At 40.8% G+C, this 19,582-nt stretch overlaps 2 protein-coding genes across 4 annotated transcripts in view; one reads left to right on the top strand and one right to left on the bottom strand.

Annotated features, from left to right (window-relative positions):
* PROSER1 (proline and serine rich 1) overlaps positions 1-1,826 on the bottom strand; it is a 30,941-nt gene extending 29,115 nt beyond the window's left edge. Inside the window, exon 1 of one of the 2 annotated variants that reach the window (XM_086328473.1) lies at positions 1,687-1,826. In XM_086328473.1, coding sequence (XP_086184599.1) covers positions 1,687-1,731 — 45 coding nt within the window. In that variant the 5' untranslated portion in view covers positions 1,732-1,826. The remainder of the gene's footprint in view (positions 1-1,686) is intronic. The other variant, XM_086328474.1, reaches the window with a different exon arrangement.
* A 1,016-nt stretch (positions 1,827-2,842) lies between these two features.
* Positions 2,843-19,582, top strand: part of NHLRC3 (NHL repeat containing 3) — a 41,177-nt gene continuing 24,437 nt past the window's right edge. The window contains exons 1-7 of one of the 2 annotated variants that reach the window (XM_086328475.1): positions 2,843-3,163; positions 3,519-3,677; positions 3,970-4,117; positions 6,544-6,744; positions 7,447-7,538; positions 8,668-8,780; positions 9,733-9,960. In XM_086328475.1, the coding sequence (XP_086184601.1) occupies positions 3,080-3,163; positions 3,519-3,677; positions 3,970-4,117; positions 6,544-6,744; positions 7,447-7,538; positions 8,668-8,780; positions 9,733-9,960 (1,025 nt within the window). In that variant the 5' untranslated portion in view covers positions 2,843-3,079. The remainder of the gene's footprint in view (positions 3,164-3,518; positions 3,678-3,969; positions 4,118-6,543; positions 6,745-7,446; positions 7,539-8,667; positions 8,781-9,732; positions 9,961-19,582) is intronic. The other variant, XM_086328476.1, reaches the window with a different exon arrangement.

Below are 19,582 nucleotides of genomic sequence, written 5' to 3'. Positions count from 1 at the left end.
ATTCGGCAGATTAAATCAAATAACGCATGGAGGAAGTACTTGGAACAAGTACCCTCTAAGTGCTCAATAATGAATATTATTATTAGCCTCTTCTTAGAAAGCAGATTACATATTGCTTTCCCCCCTCCTTTCTTCTTCCTATTTCTTTTTCTAGTGTCTTCTTACATGCCTTTGTTTTTAAATGACAATAGTGACAGCTAGTATTACCTACAGACATAATGCTAACACTCAGGAAGAGATTACCTGGTTTAAACTGACTTACAAAGTCTGAGAGCAATTTTGAAAAGCTAACAGTAAATCTCATACTTAGATACACTATATTTTTATCCTATTTTAATAACCTAGTACTATGTTGATGTATCTAATTATTTGGCACAGGCAGAAAAAGATACATCTTGATTTCAGACCAGAAATAAGGGACTTATGTTATGAATTTGACTTTAATCTCTAGAAAAGTTCCTATTCCTTTCATTAGTATTTACCATGTCATCTTTCCACAATTTAGCAGGGAGAGAATATACAAACCGACACCCTAGAGCATCCAAAAGAAATCGACTCCTCTCCCTGAACAAATTGTTTTCTTATAGACAGTAGTTTAACATCAGCTCATTAACAAATTGTGGCAAATTCTAAGTATGTACTCAGCAGGCTGACCTTTTATTGCAGATTTTTATTGGGCAAATTGGATTTGCAAAAGCAGAAATTTTATTTTGACTCAAAAAAAGAATACTCAATAGCATTACAAATGTAGCCTAACATGCAAATTTGAAAAAAAAACATTAACAAAGGATGAAGGAAAACAGCATTTTGCCTTATACAGAATGAAGAAAAACAGGCAATTTTATTAATAATTTCATATGCTGAAATAAATAATAATCACCAGTGCACAAGGTAACAAGTCTTTCCGCCTCAATCAAGGGTCTTGAAAATAGGAAAATGGCGAGGAAACAGCACTGACATTCTAAGCAAAGGACCCTGTATTAACATACGAATGGTCTGTCAGTATTTTCAGGTTTAATTTTGTAAAGGCTTAACTTTTTGCGCTTAAAATACTGTTAAAGCCTCAAGGCTACATTCCAATTTTTTTTAATTTTTTGCTGTCTGGTGGGATGTAGGCTACAATAGTCTCAAAACGAAGCAAAAACCTGGCAAGCAGAAGGAAAAAAGTTTTGAAATGCGAGTTATTTAAGTCCATTCCTAAGAATCTGCCTTTAAGCTTAATGCCACACTTTTTATTAGGATACTAATTTTGTCCTGCCGAGGCAACAGTCTGCTTACACTCAAACTTAAAAATCCTGTCATCATAACCACCGTTAAATAAACTTTCTACGTATTTTTAGTTTTCAGTCAATCTTACTGAAAGATGAGGAAATCGGTTCAGAAATACGAAATCACTTATCCAAAAATACAGTGATTCAAGATTTGTAGGGCGGGCTTGGGAACCGAGGGCTCTAAATATAAGCTCCGCAATACCGGTCTGATTCTCGAGCAGTTTGGAGTTAGCAAAAATCTCCGTTTCGTATCGTGAAACGTATCAAGATATAAACTCCTACCACTAGACGTTAAAATTCCAACCAGTTTTGCAACCCTTATATCCGTATTTTACACAATCTGCTCGCAGTTCCCCAAAAAGGACAAATCATGAGAATTCGTAACTCAGAGATTGAAGGAATTAAGTGTAATTACCTTTCTAATTTCATCCAGCACCATTTCAAAGGACTTTTTGTCCATCTTGACTACTATCTCGACGAGGTTTTAACAGTTACAGTTTCAATTACAAAACGATCATCCCCGGTCCGCTCCGAGAGTAAAAAATGTTTCCAGCTAAGGAAAAAGACTCGAGGAGCAGGAGGAAGGATGCGCAAGAGGTAGAGGACTTCAAAGTCTGCAAAAATTTCTAAAAATGGGGACTTATAAAAACTTTTTATTAAAAACAAAACAAAACAAAACCCGTCAGGCTTCCCCGGCTTCTTTACACAAAGCTTCAGGACCGCTCGGGGAGGAGCCGGGTGCTCTGAGTCCCGCGGAGAAAACCCGGCGTTCGGCGGCCCGAGGCAGAGCGTCTGTCCCCGCAGCGCAAGGCCAGGCGCCGCCGGAAGAAGATCGGGGAAGCAGCCTTCCCGGGGGTAGCGGCCCGAGAAGCAGAGGCACCCGCGCCCCGAATCCTGCGGCCGGCGAGGAGGGAGGCACCAGCTTCTCGGCCCGCACCAGCGCCTCGGCTGCCCCTCACCGCGGCGAAGCTGGCCTCATGGCCCAGCTCTCGCTCATTCCCCGTAGCTACCGCCGGACTCCTGGGTCCCGCAGCCAGGGCAGTGGCGGCCTGGCCGGCTCTTTGTTACCAGCTGCCACCGCTTCCGGGAGCGGGCCGGCGGCCGGCGAGCACCGGGAGCCGAGCGATGGGGGTCACGGTCTCGGGTAGGGGGGCTCCCGAACACCGCAGCGCCAACAGCGCCGGGAGCGCTTCCTGGTTACCCCCACGGCTTCCCCCGCCTCGTAGGGGACCTTCGATGGAGACCGTCGCGCCCGAGTCAACTCAACTCTGCGCCGCCAGATTAGGCCCCTCTATCCTGAGAGCCCAAGAAGGGGTCCTGGTGTGGGAAAGCAGGTGTCCCTGTCAGATGCCTGTACATCTCGGAATTGGATGCCGTAGAAGTCCTTCCCAAAGCCTGAAACTTATTTTTGGAGGGTCACGCCCTTAATTCTAGAGTTTGATTGTGCTCGGTTTTGATTGGTAAGTCCGAATGTAAAAGAATGTACGTCTAGTGGTTAAGGCATATCCACCAGCACCCTGACTTGGTGGCTTGGAAAGGTCCACAGCTAGGATGGGCGGAAGGGCGGTCACGTGGTAAGCCCGGGGCTTGTGACGCGTAAGCGGGGAGGGAACGCGCCGGGAATGCGGAGTCCCAGTGGGGACTGTGTTTCGCTCTGGTGTCCGGTGCTTTTTGGTTCTGAAACCTCGGGCATCCAGGGTAGGCGCTTTGGAGCTAAGAGCTCACTGCGGCGACGAACTGCCTGAGGCTGTCCTTCGGCCCCCAGCAGCTTGCCAGTCCTTCTCCCTCGCCAGTCTTCCCGTCCGGTCATGACGAGATTCTGGGTCTGCATAGCCGGCGCTGGCTTCTTCCTAGCGCTTCTGGTTTTGCATTCGCGGTTCTGTGCCTCTCGGGTGAGCTGGATGGTTAGGAAATGGCTTCTCGGGTAGCAGCATTCTTGGGAGGTGGTCTTGGGATGGAGATGGAGCTGGTTCTCTCACTGGCTCGTCTCAAAACTGCATCTGCGGCCGAACCGCCGACGTGTTGCCCCTTAGCGTTAAAAAGTTTGTAATGTGGTGTGTGTGTTCGGTCGTGTCTGACTCTTTGCGACCTCGTGGACTGTAGCCAGCTGGGCTCCTCCGTCCATGGGATTCTCCAGGCCCCATCCAGGGAGAGAACCTTGGTCTTCTGCATTGCAGACAGATTCTTTACCGTCTGAGCCACCAGGTAAGTACACTCTCAGTTTCCTTATTTTCTTTTCCTCCCCAGCTCCCACCACATCTGCACTTTGCTTTTAAAATTTCCTGGAGAGCTGAGGAGATTCTTTACCGGCTGGATGTGGATTGGCCGAAGTATTCAGAATACTTCACTGGAGCAACATTTTGTGTTGCAGTTGACTCCCTCAACGGATTGGTTTATGTAGGCCAGGTAAGTAAAACTGGGATTTTTGTTTTTGAAGTTATGAACGCAAAGAGAACAGCTTTCCTATGTTACTGTACTAAGTATCTATGTACGTTTATGTTACTCCAATTGTGGAGTTTGTTTTTTTAAGTTAAAGTTAGTGTTTTGGTTTTGAGCTTGATAGAGGTTAATATTGTTTGGTTTTGTAAACATTACGTCATTTCTTGGTTAATCTTTGACTTCTGTTTCTCGTTGTGAAAATAATGATTGCTTCCTTAAAACTGATCCTATCTAAGCAGTTATTTTTGTATACCTTCAGAGAGGGGATAACATCCCAAAGGTATTAGTGTTCACAGAGGATGGATATTTCCTACGATCCTGGAATTATACAGTTGACACACCTCATGGTATATTTGCGGCCAGTACACCACAGGAAAAATCCGTCTGGATCACAGATGTAGGAAGTGGTATGTGTAGTAATATCTCTTAAATTATCTTGCTAGAAACCTCCTCTTTACCCATCTTCTTACTTGTCCATTTTAAAATCAGAGTGGCCGAATCTATTTGTAATTTATTCAGTGATTTGTGAAATCGCCTTTCGAAATTTTTATATCGTTGTTATGTATAATTGAGACATTTAACAAGGAGGCTATCATTATTGTGACCTTTCCTTTAATTTGTCATGGGACTTTGGCATGTTAAAATATCAGTTGCTCTTCTTAGACTACTTCTGTGAAGCCAAATAAAATGGTAGTCTCTAAAAGCTAATAAATGGGGTCTTTGCCTGTTTTTTTCCTTTACCACTTGTCTGAGAGATTCTGCTGAGAAACCAGAACTGCTTTCTTGCCCAGAGTGCAAGATTTGCAGAAACTGCTGGTGGTGTGAATGCTTCTGAAGTCCTGCTGACTTCAGCATGTCTGAAACCTTTCCATTAAATAATTTTAGTAGAGTGTGCAGGCGGTGCTAGTGGTAAAGAACCCACCTGTCGATGCAGGAAACATAAGAGACTCAGGTTTGATCCGTAAGGTAGGAAGATCCCCTGGGGGAGGGCATGGCAACCCACTCCAGTATTCTTGTCTGGAGAATCCCATGGACCAGGGAGCCTGGCGAGCTATAGTCCATAAAGTTGCAGAGAGTCAGACATGACTGAAGTGACCTAGGACACACGCATGCTGCCAAAGTAAGCACAGTTGAAGTTACAGCTGTGAGATAAGTGTTCAGAGATAGCTGTTGCCTGTGCTTGTGATTTAAGATAAGATGATTCAAGAGATAAGCTGGTATTATTATTTCAGGAAAGAAAGAGATCTTAAAGAAAATATTTCTAGTCTTGTGCCAGATAAGTTCATGGCTTGAAGGTCATTCTGTTTCCCCACTTTGGGTTAATTCAGATACCATTCTGGAATTAAAGAGGTCTCAGGTTTTGAGAACAGTGCACTAACCATATCTGTTCTCAGTACCCAGATTTCTGAGCCTTAGTCCGTGAGTCCTTTATTTCAAGCTATATTTTGGATGGTAAGATTTTGATTAAATCAGAAAATCTTGGTTACTTCTGAGCTCATTGTTAGACCTTACTGAAGTTTGACTATTTTTGCTTCTTTTTTTTTCCCCTTTTTGGGATTCACAGTTAAAAGGAGGCCTTTACTTTTTACTTCCTTCCATTCATGTGATCCTTTTTTTATAAAATACTTCACTGGTTCCCAGAAATAAAAAGAACACACAGTTTGCTTTCATTCTTTCCATTATAGCTTGTTTTTCCATGCACAGATCTGAAGACAGTTTTTCTATTTCTTCCTATATTTCAAAGAATAAATGCTCTTTAGTTAAAACATGGCTGCATGTTAGCCATTTAAAAAAAAAAAACACTATTTACGGGTATCCTTTTTCCAATTCCTTAGAGACTTTGAAGTTTGTTTTCTTTACTGTTTTGCTCTCAATTACTGCTACAAAGTTTAGCTCAAGTCTCCAAAAGAAGTATAATAATAAGTCAAGATAGGATGTAATGCAAGCTGATTCACATTGTTTCCAGTTTATCATTTGAATGCGTACCAATTTAGTTGGTCTTGATATGCCTTCAAGTTGGTTTCTGTTAACCGCTTTATGGTTTTTCCTTGTTTATTAATATTCCAGCTTATGCTTTGCTTGTAAGATAATTTTAACTCTATGGAAAGATTTATTCCTTATTTAGGAAAGAAAAGCTAATGGATTAAATGTTGTATTTGTTTCCACTTGGAGAAAATGTGGCTTAAAAAAAGTCAGTATTGTTATAAGCCAATGTTACTTCAATTTAAAAAGAAGCTTTAAAAATTAGCATGAAAATAGATATGTGTGTCTGTATTATAAAGAACTTTTTCATTGAGCTACTGAAACTGGAGATGTGCCCATGAGTAACTGAAATAACAGTTTTCAGATATAAGTTGTTCAAGTTCTTCTTGATTTTCTTTTCTTATGATTCCTTTTTCTTTTTAAATTTTACACCTGAGTATAGTTGATGAACAATGTTCTGTTCGTTTCAGGTGTGCAGCAAAGTGATTCGGTTATATGCATAGATGTAGCTTGATTGTGTTGTCCAAATCATGTTTATTGAAAGTCATAAGATTAAAAAAGTCATGTACCAGTACTTTTACATCATGAGCCTTCTGTTTTAGGAGTCAGTTCACTTTCGTTGTATTTATTTTATTTAGAATCTACTTAATTTTGGAGTACATGAGATTCTAATCTGTGAATAGAACCAATGAAGCTTTGTTGCTTGTCAAATATAATATATTTAATTATTAGCATTTAAACTTTTTATTGCTGTTTAATTTTGTCAATTTTTTTGCCCTCAGCTTACTTGAAAAATGTAAATGTTTGTGCAGTGGTTATATTTGTGAAATATGCATATTTGTCTTTATAGGATTCTATGGTCATACTATTAAAAAATACAATTCCTTTGGTGATCTTGTTCAAGTTTTGGGGACCCCAGGCAAAAAAGGCACTGGTTTGAACCCCCTGCAGTTTGATAACCCTGCGGAATTACATGTAGACGACACAGGAGATATTTACATTGTGGATGGAGATGGAGGCTTGAATAACAGGTTGATCAAATTGTCCCAAGGTACGTGGCTTAGTTTTGTGTGCTGCTCTAAGAGTATGGCTCAGTTGGTTGGGTCTCATTTGTCTGACACTGCGCAGAGCTTCGGTCAGCGCCTCTGTCTTCACATTGCCTTCTGTGTGTGCCCTGTGTCTTCACACCTCCCTTTTCTCTTAGAAGGGCACTGGTCACTGGGTCCACTCTAAACCCATCATCTCCACCTCAGTATCCTTAACTGTATCTGCAAAGGCCCGGTTTCCAATAAGGTCACATTCACACCTTTGGAGATTTGAGACTTGGGCATGTCTCTTTTTTGGGGGGGGTGGGGGGCGAGAGGGACATCTTCAATATGATACAGGGGCATTAAAAATGGCCACCTGTGAAATTGTAATTTGTAAACTCAGAGACAAGGTAATACTAAATAACATTGATTATGAGGGGGAACCAATTTGAAGGAGAGGTTGGCATGAACCCTAAACAATGATATTTGGGTTGTGAAAAATTTAAGTGGAGAAAGCCAGTTGAAGAAGCAGATTGCTTGAAACAGAGAAGGAATTTTTTTTTTAAGCATATACATTAGACAGATTTACATAAACAGAAAGCCAAGAAGGCATAATCAGCTCAGGGTGTACTTGAATAGTTTGTAACTCATGACATACAATATAACATGCTAATGCATAAGGCATTCTACATATTGTACCGACCAGATGTGTTTACCATTTGTAGATTTTATGATCCTTTGGCTGCGTGGAGAAAATGGAACAGGACCTGCTAAGTTCAACATACCCCACAGTGTTACAGTGGATTCCACTGGTCGGGTAAATATATGGTCTGATCTCTGTGTTTGGACTGTCTGATTATATGGGGGTGGGGCATGTATCAATATATATGGATCTTGGTGTACATATGCCTGTCTGCACACCTGGATGTGTGTGTGTGTGTTAGTGAATGTGTGTATCTCAGGGCATCTGGGCTGTTCCTCCAGGACTGGGTATACCCACGTACTCTCCTACATAGCTCTGCAGCCCTGGGCACATGTCACTAGAAACCATTTCACTGAGACTTCCCTGGCCATCCAGTCGTTAGCCCTCCATGCCGCAAATACAGGGGGTGCAGGTTTGATCCCTGGTTGGGGAACTGGGAACCCACATGCTATTTGGGGCAGCCAAAAGATGAAGAAGAAAACAAAACCAAAAAACAAAATCTATTTCACTGTATGTATGCCATGGGTTGTATACATCAAACCCAGTACACTGAATGTCACTTAGAGCCAGTCTACCTTTCTGTATTACAGTAACAGTTCCCTGAAGAACTCAAGACAGCCTGTCGCAAACCTAAGTGAAACCTACTGTTATCATGCTTTATATGTCACTAAAATCTCTCAAGCTTCCTCTTTAAGTGCTTTGGCACTTTGAACAAACTCTCGTAAATCGGGTGGAAGTTTAAGGATGCGGTACGAGTGAACAGCTGGCTTCCCACTGGCCTCAGCCCCTAAGGATGCGGCCTGGTTTTCCACATCTTGGTCTCGTTGGCTGACCCAGGAACTAGGAGGCTGGTGAGACTTGGTGATAGCAGACACTTGTTAGAGGAGTGAGTGAATGACTGCTTCTCAGTGTCTCCTGATCCTCTGCATGACAGTGGAGTGTTCCAGCTGTTTAGCTAGCCAGATGCTTAGCATAACAGCCAGAACATGCTAGGCTTTGGGTCAAGGCCACGTGTGGCTTTCCCATCTGTTGTAAGCTGACTCCAAAGTATTTAACCTTTCTGCAGTTGAATTTCTTATCTGAAAATGGGGCTTTAACATGCTCTTCTTTGGGGTCCTCTAAGTCCTCGATGGGAGTGCTTATGAAACTGCTGAAAATAAAGTCATTTTCTCCCCCTCTTCTTTTTCCTTCCTTTTCATTATGATGTGGACATTCTCCGGTCACTGTCTTTCTGCGTTTGCAGGTGTGGGTGGCTGACCGAGGCAATAAAAGACTTCAAGTGTTTGATAAAGACACAGGGGATTGGTTGGGAGAGTGGAAGAACTGTTTCTCAGAAGAGGGGCCTTCTGCAGTCAGGTAATCATTTCTTTTTGTCTTTAAATGCTTGTTTGATTTGATTTTTGTTAGTTTCTCTGAAGGGCTAGCTGAAAGTTTAAAATATTTGTTGTGAATTTTAAGTAGGGAAAAGGGGGAAGGAAAGAAGTACTCAGAGAACATGTAATCACGTTTCAGATTCAGGCAGAGTGCTCAGTCACTTCAGTCGTGTCAGACTCTTTGTGACCCTATGGATTGTAGCCACCAGGCTCCTCTGTCCATGCAGGCAAGAATATAGGAGCGGGTTGCCATGCCCTCCTGCAGGGGATCTTCCTGACCCAGGGATAGAACCCTTGTCTCTGGCAGTTCTGCATTGGCAGGCAGGTTCTTTACCACTAGCACCATCTAGGAACCGCACCCCGCCCCCTCGCCTCCCCCAGGCAGAGTGCAAGTGGTTAAACTCCCATGTGTTTGAGATAATAAAGGCTGGCCCTTGCAGCCGCTGCCATTGAGGTGCAGTGTATTTTTAAACATAGAATAAAAAGTAAAACCTGGAGTCTATATAGTTTCAGACCCAGCTTGACACCAATTCTCCATTAGTTTGTTTGTGTGTTATTTTTAATACTCTGCTCAATGTTGTGTGGCAACCTGGATGGAAGGGGAGTTTGGGAGAGAATGGAGACATGGATATGAATGGCTGAATCCGTTCTCTGCCCACCTGAAACTACCACAACATTGTTAATCGGCTATACTTCAGTGCAAAATAAAAAGTTAAAAAAAAGTAGTAAGCTAGTCATTTTTGGCTAAGTCTATCATCACAAATCTCTTGTTCCCTCAGGGGCAGAGTCAGATCAATTTTTAAATGTCCTTTAAAAGAACCCTTCAGCAGGTGGGTCTTTTTAAGATATAATATCGTAGGGATACGTACGTGTATTGGAAAAATGAAAATTTATGTTAGTTTTGCACGGCTGATGGTGTGACATCTCCTCCTCAGGTTTACTCCTGATGGTAAATACGTGGTCGTGGCCCAGCTGAATCTGAGCCGGCTCTTAATCCTGGCGGCGCCCCCAGTAGGAAATATCGGTGACTGCTCTGTGGTCAGCACGATCCAGCTGGCCGATCAAGTCTCCCCGCATCTCTTAGAAGTCAGCAGGGAGACCGGAGCAGTCTACGTAGCTGAAATTGGAGCAAAGCAAGTGCAAAAATACATCCCCATGAATAGGTATTTCTCTTTATTCAGTTCATAACTGTTAGTTTGTTTTTTTTTTTCCTGGAGGTTTTTTTAGTTGGAAGTTCAGATCCTCAGATTCTCGAATTTGCTGTTAGATACTCTCAACTGATGTTGAGGCACAAGGATTTGTTTCCTTATTTTTGCCTGACCCCGTTGTCAGAGAGACACATGTTTTTATATCATCATGAACCAGGTTGTGGGGCATTCTTGTGATTTAGTTCCACTTGAACACGCATATGGAGAAGGCAATGGCACCCCACTCCAGTACTCTTGCCTGGAAAATCCCATGGATGGAGGAGCCTGGTAGGCTGCAGACCATGGGGTTGTGAAGAGTCGGACACAACTGAGCGACTTCACTTTCACTTTTCTCTTTCATGCATTGGAGAAGGAAATGGCCACCCACTCCAGTGTTCTTGCCTGGAGAATCCCAGGGACGGGGGAGCCTGGTGGGCCGCCATCTATGGGGTCGCACAGAGTTGGACACGACTGAAGCGACTTAGCAGAACATGCATAAGGATGTTTTAAAGAAATAACTAATGAAGAATAGGATGGGAAAGAGGGACTAGGGTAATAACCCAGTAATTTGCCCTCTAGACTCGTTTGCCCTGGAGGGGAAGCAGAGAAATTAACATGGGTTTGCAGCATAATTTATTGAATTTCATATAAGCAGCACAAACTTTCTCTTTATTTGCTTCATAAACAATGAACTGCTTGAGAGATGGGATCTTGATTAACGAGAACCCACAGGGCGCCACGCCCTGAAGATGCAGAGGTGAAGAGTCAGGGATGTCTGCGTGCCTTTGAGTAGCTCACAGTCCACACGATGTGACAGTGACACGTGCGATTGGACTTCTGGAAGGAGGAGCGACAGGTCTGAGTTGAAGAGTCTTTGCAGGGGAATCAGTTTCAGCTTCAACTTGAAAAACTGAGGACAGGAAAACCATGAGTTTTGGGTAGAGAAGTTATGGAAAATTGCGCCCTTGCTGTGAACCTCGGTAGGCTTTCTTTTAAAGGCCCAACTTGGCTTTGGTTGTTTAGCTCAGGGGTCCCCAGCCTTTGGGCTGGGGACAGGTTGGTACTGCCTGTCCGGTCAGCAGCAGCATTAGGTTAGAAATAAAGTGCACAAATGAATGTGATGCACTAGAATCACCCTGAAACCATCCTCCCCACCGCCCGGTCTGTGGAAAAATTGTCTTCCACGAAACTGGTCCCTGGTGCCAAAAAGGTTGGGGACCGCTGCTTTAGCTGTAAGATGCTTAATCTCAATCCTTAAACAGGAATAAAGTGGCTGGTGTCTAAGCCCTTTACCAAAAGGGATCTTAAAAATAACTAGAATGTTTTTAAAGGTAGCAAGAAAAATAGGTCCTCTTCTCGGTGCCTCTTTTCTTTTTTTCCTTTTTTTACATGACCTCTGTCCATTCCTAACTTTTGTCTACCTCAAAGAAGTTTTAGATTTATTTGTATAAGAGTGTGTGCCAAACACTTGGAGCAGATGAATACTTTCCTGCTTTTTTCTTTCTGCATCTTTTTTTTAACCCGTTTGTTCTGAATATTAGCCTCCCAATTAAGACCATTTTTTCAGTTTGTTCTAGTTTATTCTTGGGTTGGCAGGAAACTTGCCATATTATAGTCTCTTTCACATCATTCTTTGCCTTTGCTCATATCAGCCTCCCTCTTTATCCTAATCATGTGTCATGTGTGTTAGTCACTCAGTCGTGTCCGACTCTTTGTGACCCCATGGACTGTAGCCCACCAGGTTCCTCTGTCCATGGGATTCTCCAGGCAAGTTGCCATTCCCTTCTCCAGGGGATCTTCCCGACCCAGGGGTTGAACCCAGGTCTCCTGCATTGCAGGCAGATTCTTCACTGTCTGAGCTGCCAGGAAAGCCTCTTTATCCCAGTGTTTACAGTAATCTACCAACGGGACTCTGTCCTGTGCTCCAAGGCCGTTAATAAGTGTGCTTGTGCCATCGATTAAGCTGTGTGACCTGAACCAGTCACCTTCATTTTCTCGTCAGTGAAATTGGACTGTCATTGTGTTTCCTCCTTCAGGAAGGCTGTGAGGTTCAGATGTGCAATAGTGAGGTTCACGTGTGCAATAGGTACAGATGTGCCCTTTGAATTCTGTAGTTCCAAGTACATTGAAGGCGTCTTGTTAGAAAAGGTCCTTCTAAATGTGCTGTTTACCTGATACCAGCTATCAGTTTTGCCTTAATTTTGCATTTATTAAAATGCCATAAATTTATGCAGTTAGCCAAATAATAAATCTACTTGGAGGAAAATAAATAATTTGAGGTTTTGTTTGTTTTGCTTTCAAGTCAGCTCAAGAAGTGCAAATGTCTCTTTGAAGGAATATAGGTTTGATTTTTGTCATTTCAAAAATGTTGTATTTAACTTCGTTTTACGCCAGATTCTTACACAACTTGCCGAAAGTAATATTTGCGTGGACCCTGCTAAATGTGTTTATTAGCATGCTTGTAATCCTGGTATTTCACCTTTTTTCTCTGGATTAATGGTTAAATTAATTGAGAAATGCGTTGTATTTTCTGTTAAATAAAAATTTTGCAAAGAAAATGCAGTATTGTCTGGTTTTCCAATTAACGTTTGATTCTGTTGTTATAAAAGCAGTCTATAATTATGCCATTGAATAATTTCAGCGATCATGAAATCACTGGTTGATACTGAGAGTATATCCTCCTCTTCATTTACACGTGAAGTGAGGGCTGAAGTGGGTAAATATTGGGAGAGGTTGTGGCTTTAAGATGGTGGGTGGTACAGATGATAGTGGTAACTACGTCTATTTTTGCTTTAGAAATGGAATCTCTTTATGCCTCTACCATCTAGATCTGTTCTGGGAGAGAGGGGTAGGGTGTTCTAAGTTAGAAAACCAAGGGTAATCCTGCTATTGTGTTAAAGTCCTATAAATCTTAATTATGTTGAGTTGGTTCATAGTGCTTTTCAGGTCTACTGTATCCTTCTACTTTTCTGTCTATTCATTCTATTAATTTTTGAGAGTTTGATATTGAAATTAAGATAAAACTCTTAATTTATCTACTAAAAAATGATTGTAATATATAGTGGAACTATATGTAACTTTGTTCTGTATTTTCCAAGTCTCCCGTAAATGTATTACCATATTTTCATAATTTAAAAAATAAAAAAGAATGAAAAATTAAAAAAAAAAAAGAAAACCAAGGCTACAGGTAATCTTTCTTAACCTCCATTAAAGCATTGAGCCTTTAGATTGGAATGTTTGTCCAGCAAAGCATACATGCAGTCTGATGAGAAGCTAAGGAGACCTATATACTTTGTAAAGCTCAGGCCATATTAAAGAACAACTTCAAGCAATGAGGCTGCTAGGTCAAAAGTAGTCAAGGCTCTACTTCCATTTTGCCTTTGTTGATTTTAAACATTACTGGATTTTAAAATAGGATCGATTGGAAAGCCAACATTAAAACAGGAAACTCAGGTTTTTGCTCCTCAGCCTCAGGAGAGTAAATCCAAATCAGTCTTTTGTAGAGAGTCAGAATAAATCAAGTTTATTTATTCAACAGAAATGTTTGAAACAATGTATAAATGAAGACACTTGGGTGAGTATCATCTGCCCCAGCTCTTCGAACTACCTAGTTTGTAAAACAAAGCATGCTTGCTTTTCAGCTTTTCTGGAAGGGGCCATTTGACGCTTGTGTTACCTTCTTGATACGCAAGAGGGCAGCAGAGTCCTGCTTATGATAAGCACTTCTTACAATCAAAGTGGGCATCTTTATACTTGACCTATACGTGACCTTCTTTATATTTCTGATTTTTTAAAATCCAAGGCTGTAGTGTTAACCATACTTTTAATTTTCCTTCAGCTTTTTTGCATCTTGAGGAAATTGGTTTATAGGTGACATCTTCCAAGGGTTGTTGGAAATATTTACTGCTTTATTGAACGTTTCCATGCTTAAGAAAAAAAGGGTTAAATCTTTTCAGTAATTCAAACTAATATCCAGAAGTGAATAACTCATTTTAAATATTTAAAATTGTAACCTGAAGGCGTACTTAGTACAATAGAAAATGTATCTGTTACCAGAAAGTTATTCTTTTTCTTCCTACTAGCTTTGTTGTTGTGTTTAACAATTTTGCCATGTGGTTGCTGACTCTTACCGATAAGAAAGATGGATTATTTTATAGAGAGGCCCAGGGATTTATCCACTGTGCGCTTACCCATAGAATTCCTGAGTGTATTAAGTAAATCAATCCTCTGAACATTTAATGACATTTAATATAGATACTCTCTTAGTATGTAAGAACTGAATGGAATTTGAACAATGGAAAATAGCACTCTTCGGAACTTTTGTTTCTTCCGTTGTAAGCAAGAAATGATACTGTTATGATTCACTTCTGCTTCTGTGATATTTGTGAAGAAAAGACATGGTGTAACACGTGAAACAAGCATGTTTTGAAATGAGCATCTTGTTAAGTGGAATCTTTTGGATTAAATCTTTTAAAAGGTAGATTAAATTACCTTTGTAACGTCTTACAACAGTGTCATATCCTAAATTTGCTCCTCAGTTTTCGGCCACTTCATTCTCAAGAAAGAGAATGGTAGTAGCATGGTCCAGATCTCAGATTTATTCTTTACCAGAGTCAATGATAAAATCGATGTGTTAAAGTACTATAATGTGTTAAATTTTTTCCCCATAAGACTTTTACATACAAATGGCCACAATCACCGAAGTTTATGTAACATTTTACTTTAAATGTACAAGAGTATTTTAATGATTTGATGTTTACTGTATTTAAATACTAATTTTTAATTAACTAAAGGGATATAGGAACTATGTATACATTTGGTTTTGATCACTAATTTTAAAATTTTATCCAGTTTTTTTCTTTGTGTTTTCTGTGTGTGTGTATGTGTGTTTAAATAAATTTATAAAGAGCATTATGCCCAAATAGGTCAAAACAACTGTATCAAAAAAATTAACTGTAAATTACCATGGCTGAATGCAAGTTATATACATTTAAAGACTCATGGAGGAAAGCCTTATTTGGCAACAAATTGTCTAAAAAAGATTTGAAAGCTTTGTTGGCCAAAAGTATTACAAGCCTTGTTAGGAAACAAGATTGCAACAATCTTGTTGCAATCTCAGATAACAGTAGGTATAAATATAATGGCAAGTTTATAAGACAGGATAGTCTGTGACCCTGGTAAACAGATCTGAGGTCTTGAAGTTTCCTTTGGAATGCCACATTTTAAGGGAAAACCTCAACAAATAGACTCCAGTCCCAAAGCAGGTGACCAAGATAACACAGTTAGGAAATACTTCTGAGACCTTGTAAGGTGATCCTGTAGTAGTAAACGACTCAGTGAGCTTTCCTCTAGAACTAAGCCAATGAACAGAAATAGCACAGTAGCCATTGGCCCAGCCCAGTGAAAGAAAGTGAAGTGAAAGTCCCTCTGTTGTGTCAGACTTTGCGACCCCATAGACTATATACAGTCCATGGAATTCTCCAGGCCAGAATGCTGGAGTCAGTAGTCTTTCCCTTCTCCAGGGGATCTACCCAACCCAGGGATCAAACCCAGGTCTACCCACATTGCAGGCAGATTCTTTACCAGCTGAGCCACAAGGTTAGCCCAAGAATACTGAACTGGGTAGCCTATACCCTTTCCAGTAGATCTTCCTGACCTAGGAATCAAACGGGTTTCCTGCATTGCAGGCAGATTCTTTACCAACTGAGCTATGAGGGAAGCCCTTAGCATTGCAGTGGACTGTGTTAATACTGCAAGTGGTAAAGCTTATTGGTACAGAACTTGAAACCTGGAGTTGGTTTGACCTGAGTTCTGATCCAGGCCCTGCCACTTACTGTATCATTTTGAGGCTCTGCTTCATTTTTCTGATTTGTGAAATGGAAATAATAGTATTTTCCTCATAGGATTCTCGTGAATACAAATAAGATCATGCTTGGAGAGCATTATACTCAGTCCCCAACACACAGGAAGTACTTACCAAGCCTGGAGAGAGTCTCCTGCAGTATTTAAGCCAGAGATGGGCAGCCATGCCACCTTGGATCCTCCCTATTTATAACTCCTGTGTTTAGTCACAGTATTGAAAACTAAACGTATAGTTGTGATAGACTAAGGTACCTATCACATAGAAATGCTATTTTTTTAAAAAACAGACTGTTCGGTTTGCATTAAAGCTATTTATCAAACCATCAGCCAGTTACCAGGAATCCAGTGATCAGATCAGATCCGTCGCTCAGTCTTGTCCGACTCTTTGCGACCCCATGAATCGCAGCACGCCAGGCCTCCCTGTCCATTACCAACTCCCGGAGTTCACTCAGACTCATGTCCATCGAGTCAGTGATGCCATCCAGCCATCTCATCCTCTGTCGTCCCCTTCTCCTCCTGCCCCCGATCCCTCCCAGCATCAGAGTCTTTTCCAGTGAGTCAACTCTTCGCATGAGGTGGCCAAAGTACTGGAGTCTCAGCTTTAGCATCATTCCTTCCAAAGAAATCCCAGGGCTGATCTCCTTCAGAATGGACTGGTTGGATCTCCTTGCAGTCCAAGGGACTCTCAAGAGTCTTCTCCAACACCACACTTCAAAAGCATCAATTCTTTGGCGCTCAGCTTTCTTCACAGTCCAACTCTCACATCCATACATGACCACAGGAAAAACCATAGCCTTGACTAGACGAACGTTTGTTGGCAAAGTAACGTCTCTGCTTTTGAATATGCTATCTAGGTTGGTCATAACTTTCCTTCCAAGGAGTAAGCGTCTTTTAATTTCATGGCTGCAGTCACCATCTGCAGTGATTTTGGAGCCCCAAAAAATAAAGTCTGACACTGTTTCCACTGTTTCCCCATCTATTTCCCATGAAATGGTGGGTCCGGATGCCACGATCTTCGTTTTCTGAATGTTGAGCTTTAAGCCAACTTTTTCACTCTCCACTTTCACTTTCATCAAGAGGCTTTTGAGTTCCTCTTCACTTTCTGCCATAAGGGTGGTGTCATCTGCATATCTGAGGTTATTGATATTTCTCCCGGCAATCTTGATTCCAGCTTGTGTTTCTTCCAGTCCAGCGCTTTTCATGATGTACTCTGCAGATAAGTTAAATAAACAGGGTGACAATATACAGCCTTGACGAACTCCTTTTCCTATTTGGAACCAGTCTATTGTTCCATGTCCAGTTCTAACTGTTACTTCCTGACCTGCATACAAATTTCTCAAGAGGCAGATCAGGTGTTCTGGTATTCCCATCTCTTTCAGAATTTTCCACAGTTTATTGTGATCCACACAGTCAAAGGCTTTGGCATAGTCAATAAAGCAGAAATAGATGTTTTTCTGGAATTCTCTTGCTTTTTCCATGATCCAGTGATAGGCAGGGTAAATTTTCTGGAATTTACATTCTGCTTGGGGGGAACAGAACAGTTTGAGTGGAACAGTAAGACACTGATTAGAATTTGTGGTGCATGTTAACGCTTGATTGGCTAAATAAACACCCATCCCCAGTCTGCTTTACCTTTTACCACCTTAGATACTGGAAGAGCTAGGTGCTTGCTTCCTCAGCTTTGCGGCATCTAGAGGTGATGTGTTATGGTCTGGCCATTGTGGCCCTGGGACTTGTGGAAGATCATCTGGTTTCTTTGACTTAGAAAAATGTATCTTTAGCACCATCTTCTCTCTTGAACTTAAATGTGATGCCTGGAGTGATAGCAGCCCTTTTGGAACTATAGAGCAGCAGACCAATACTCTTAAGGAAGGCAGAACGCTGGGAGGAGCCTGGATTTTTATGATTGGGAAATTACCGAACTGGTCTTCTAGTTCCTTTCTCCAGACTTATGATGTGAGATAATTAAATATTTTAGTTACTTAAGCCTCTGTTAGTTGAATATTTTCTTGCAGATTAAATTATTCCTAAGAAATGCAGTGTTGAATTAACCTGTATTAATTTGGGAAGGATGGATGTTTTTTATGGTTTTAAGGGTCTGTATCTAAGAAAATAAGTCACTCTGCTTTTGTGTCTTATGTCCTTTCATAAGATTGTATTGGTGTTTTTTTTTTAAAAAAAAATACACATCCCAGACCTTTCTTTTGAGACACATTTTGATTCTTGTGTCAAATTTATCCTGTATGTTTATTTATAGTAGTTACTATAGTAGGATTTTTCCCCCCATTTCCAATTAGTTTTTGGTGATACAGAGAAAAAGTATCAATTATTTTTACATATATCTACTCACCTTTATAAGTCTTACTCATCTTAATTAGTTATTGGAGATATTCAGATATTCTAGGTATACCACTCTGAAAGTAAGGGTGAGTATACATCTTTCAATATTTTTATTGCTTGTTTGATTTTTAAACTTTTATTGCATTAGGTACACTATTCAAAACAATGTTGAATGATAGTCATGGTATGGAACATCCTTATTTCTGATTTTAATGGAAATGGTACTTCACCAGTTTATACAGTATTTGCTATTAAATTTTGATAATTTTAATAAGGTTTTTCAATGTCTTGGATTTTTCTTTTGAGGGGGAGGGCATAGGATCTTAGTTTCCCCACCAAGGGTTGAACCTAGGCTGCTGCAGTGAAAGCACTGAGTCTTAACCACCGGACCACCAGGGAATTCCTGTCTTCGAATTTTATTAAAAATACTTGGTTTTATAAAATGGTTTTGGGGATTGATGTTTGCAATATGTTAATTAAAGTTATAGTATTTTCCACATTTATTGTTGGAAAAAAATTTACTTGCTCATAATTTCTTGCTTGGGATTTTATTCTTGAAAGAAAGAGGGCAGTAGAGTTCCATTTATATACACTTCATTATATACACTTCCACCCATTTTCAAAAGGAATTTGAGTTTCTTCACAATAAAATGTTTTAAGTATGTTAATATAATGTCAAAAATTGTGTGAGATGAGGAAAGTACATTTATTCAAAACCTAGGTTAATAATAGGTACAGCAACTAAGCAGTAAGTTAATTCTAAACTCTCTTGTAGCCATAGTAAAGAAGGAAACATGAATATGAAATTTTCATCTGATACAAGGAAGTAGATCTGTTTTTAAGAAACAAAAACTTTTCCCCCAACTTTTCTCCTCATGAGAAGACTGAAAAGGGACACAGAGGTGTGATAAAGACACGAGCTACCCAGGTCACCTGTGTTCCCTCCTCCCCCATCAGTAGACTTCCAGAACCCGGAAGACTCGCCAGGGGATGAGTGAGCTCCTGGGCTTGGGTGTGAAATTTAAGGCTCACCAAAACACTCATCAAGATAAATGATATTTTAAGGCAGTATTTTTTTTTTTTTAATGCAGAAAACCTCTGATGAAGAAAGTATCAGACTTTTAAATAAATACAGGATTCGGCAAGATATGTATGAGGTTGAGGCAATGGAGGCCACGTTATACAAGTGGAGGGTTAGATCCTACTTTCTTTTTTTTTTTTAAGTTTTTGGCCATGCCATGAAGCCTGTGGGTCCCAGTTCCCCTACCAAGGATGGAGTCTGTTCCCTCAGCAGTGAAAGCATAGCCTTAACCACTGGACCACCAGGGAAGTCCCTAGTTTACTTTTCTGTTGTAGCTAGTTTATTTACTTTGTGTTGGACCTGATACCCCAGCAG

The sequence above is a fragment of the Bos grunniens genome, chromosome 12 (genome assembly GCF_055505025.1).
Source record: "Bos grunniens cultivar Pamir isolate PY7600 chromosome 12, Bosgru_T2T1.0, whole genome shotgun sequence".
NCBI classification, from domain to species: Eukaryota; Metazoa; Chordata; class Mammalia; order Artiodactyla; family Bovidae; genus Bos; species Bos grunniens.
This window is presented reverse-complemented; position numbering and strand designations above follow the sequence as displayed.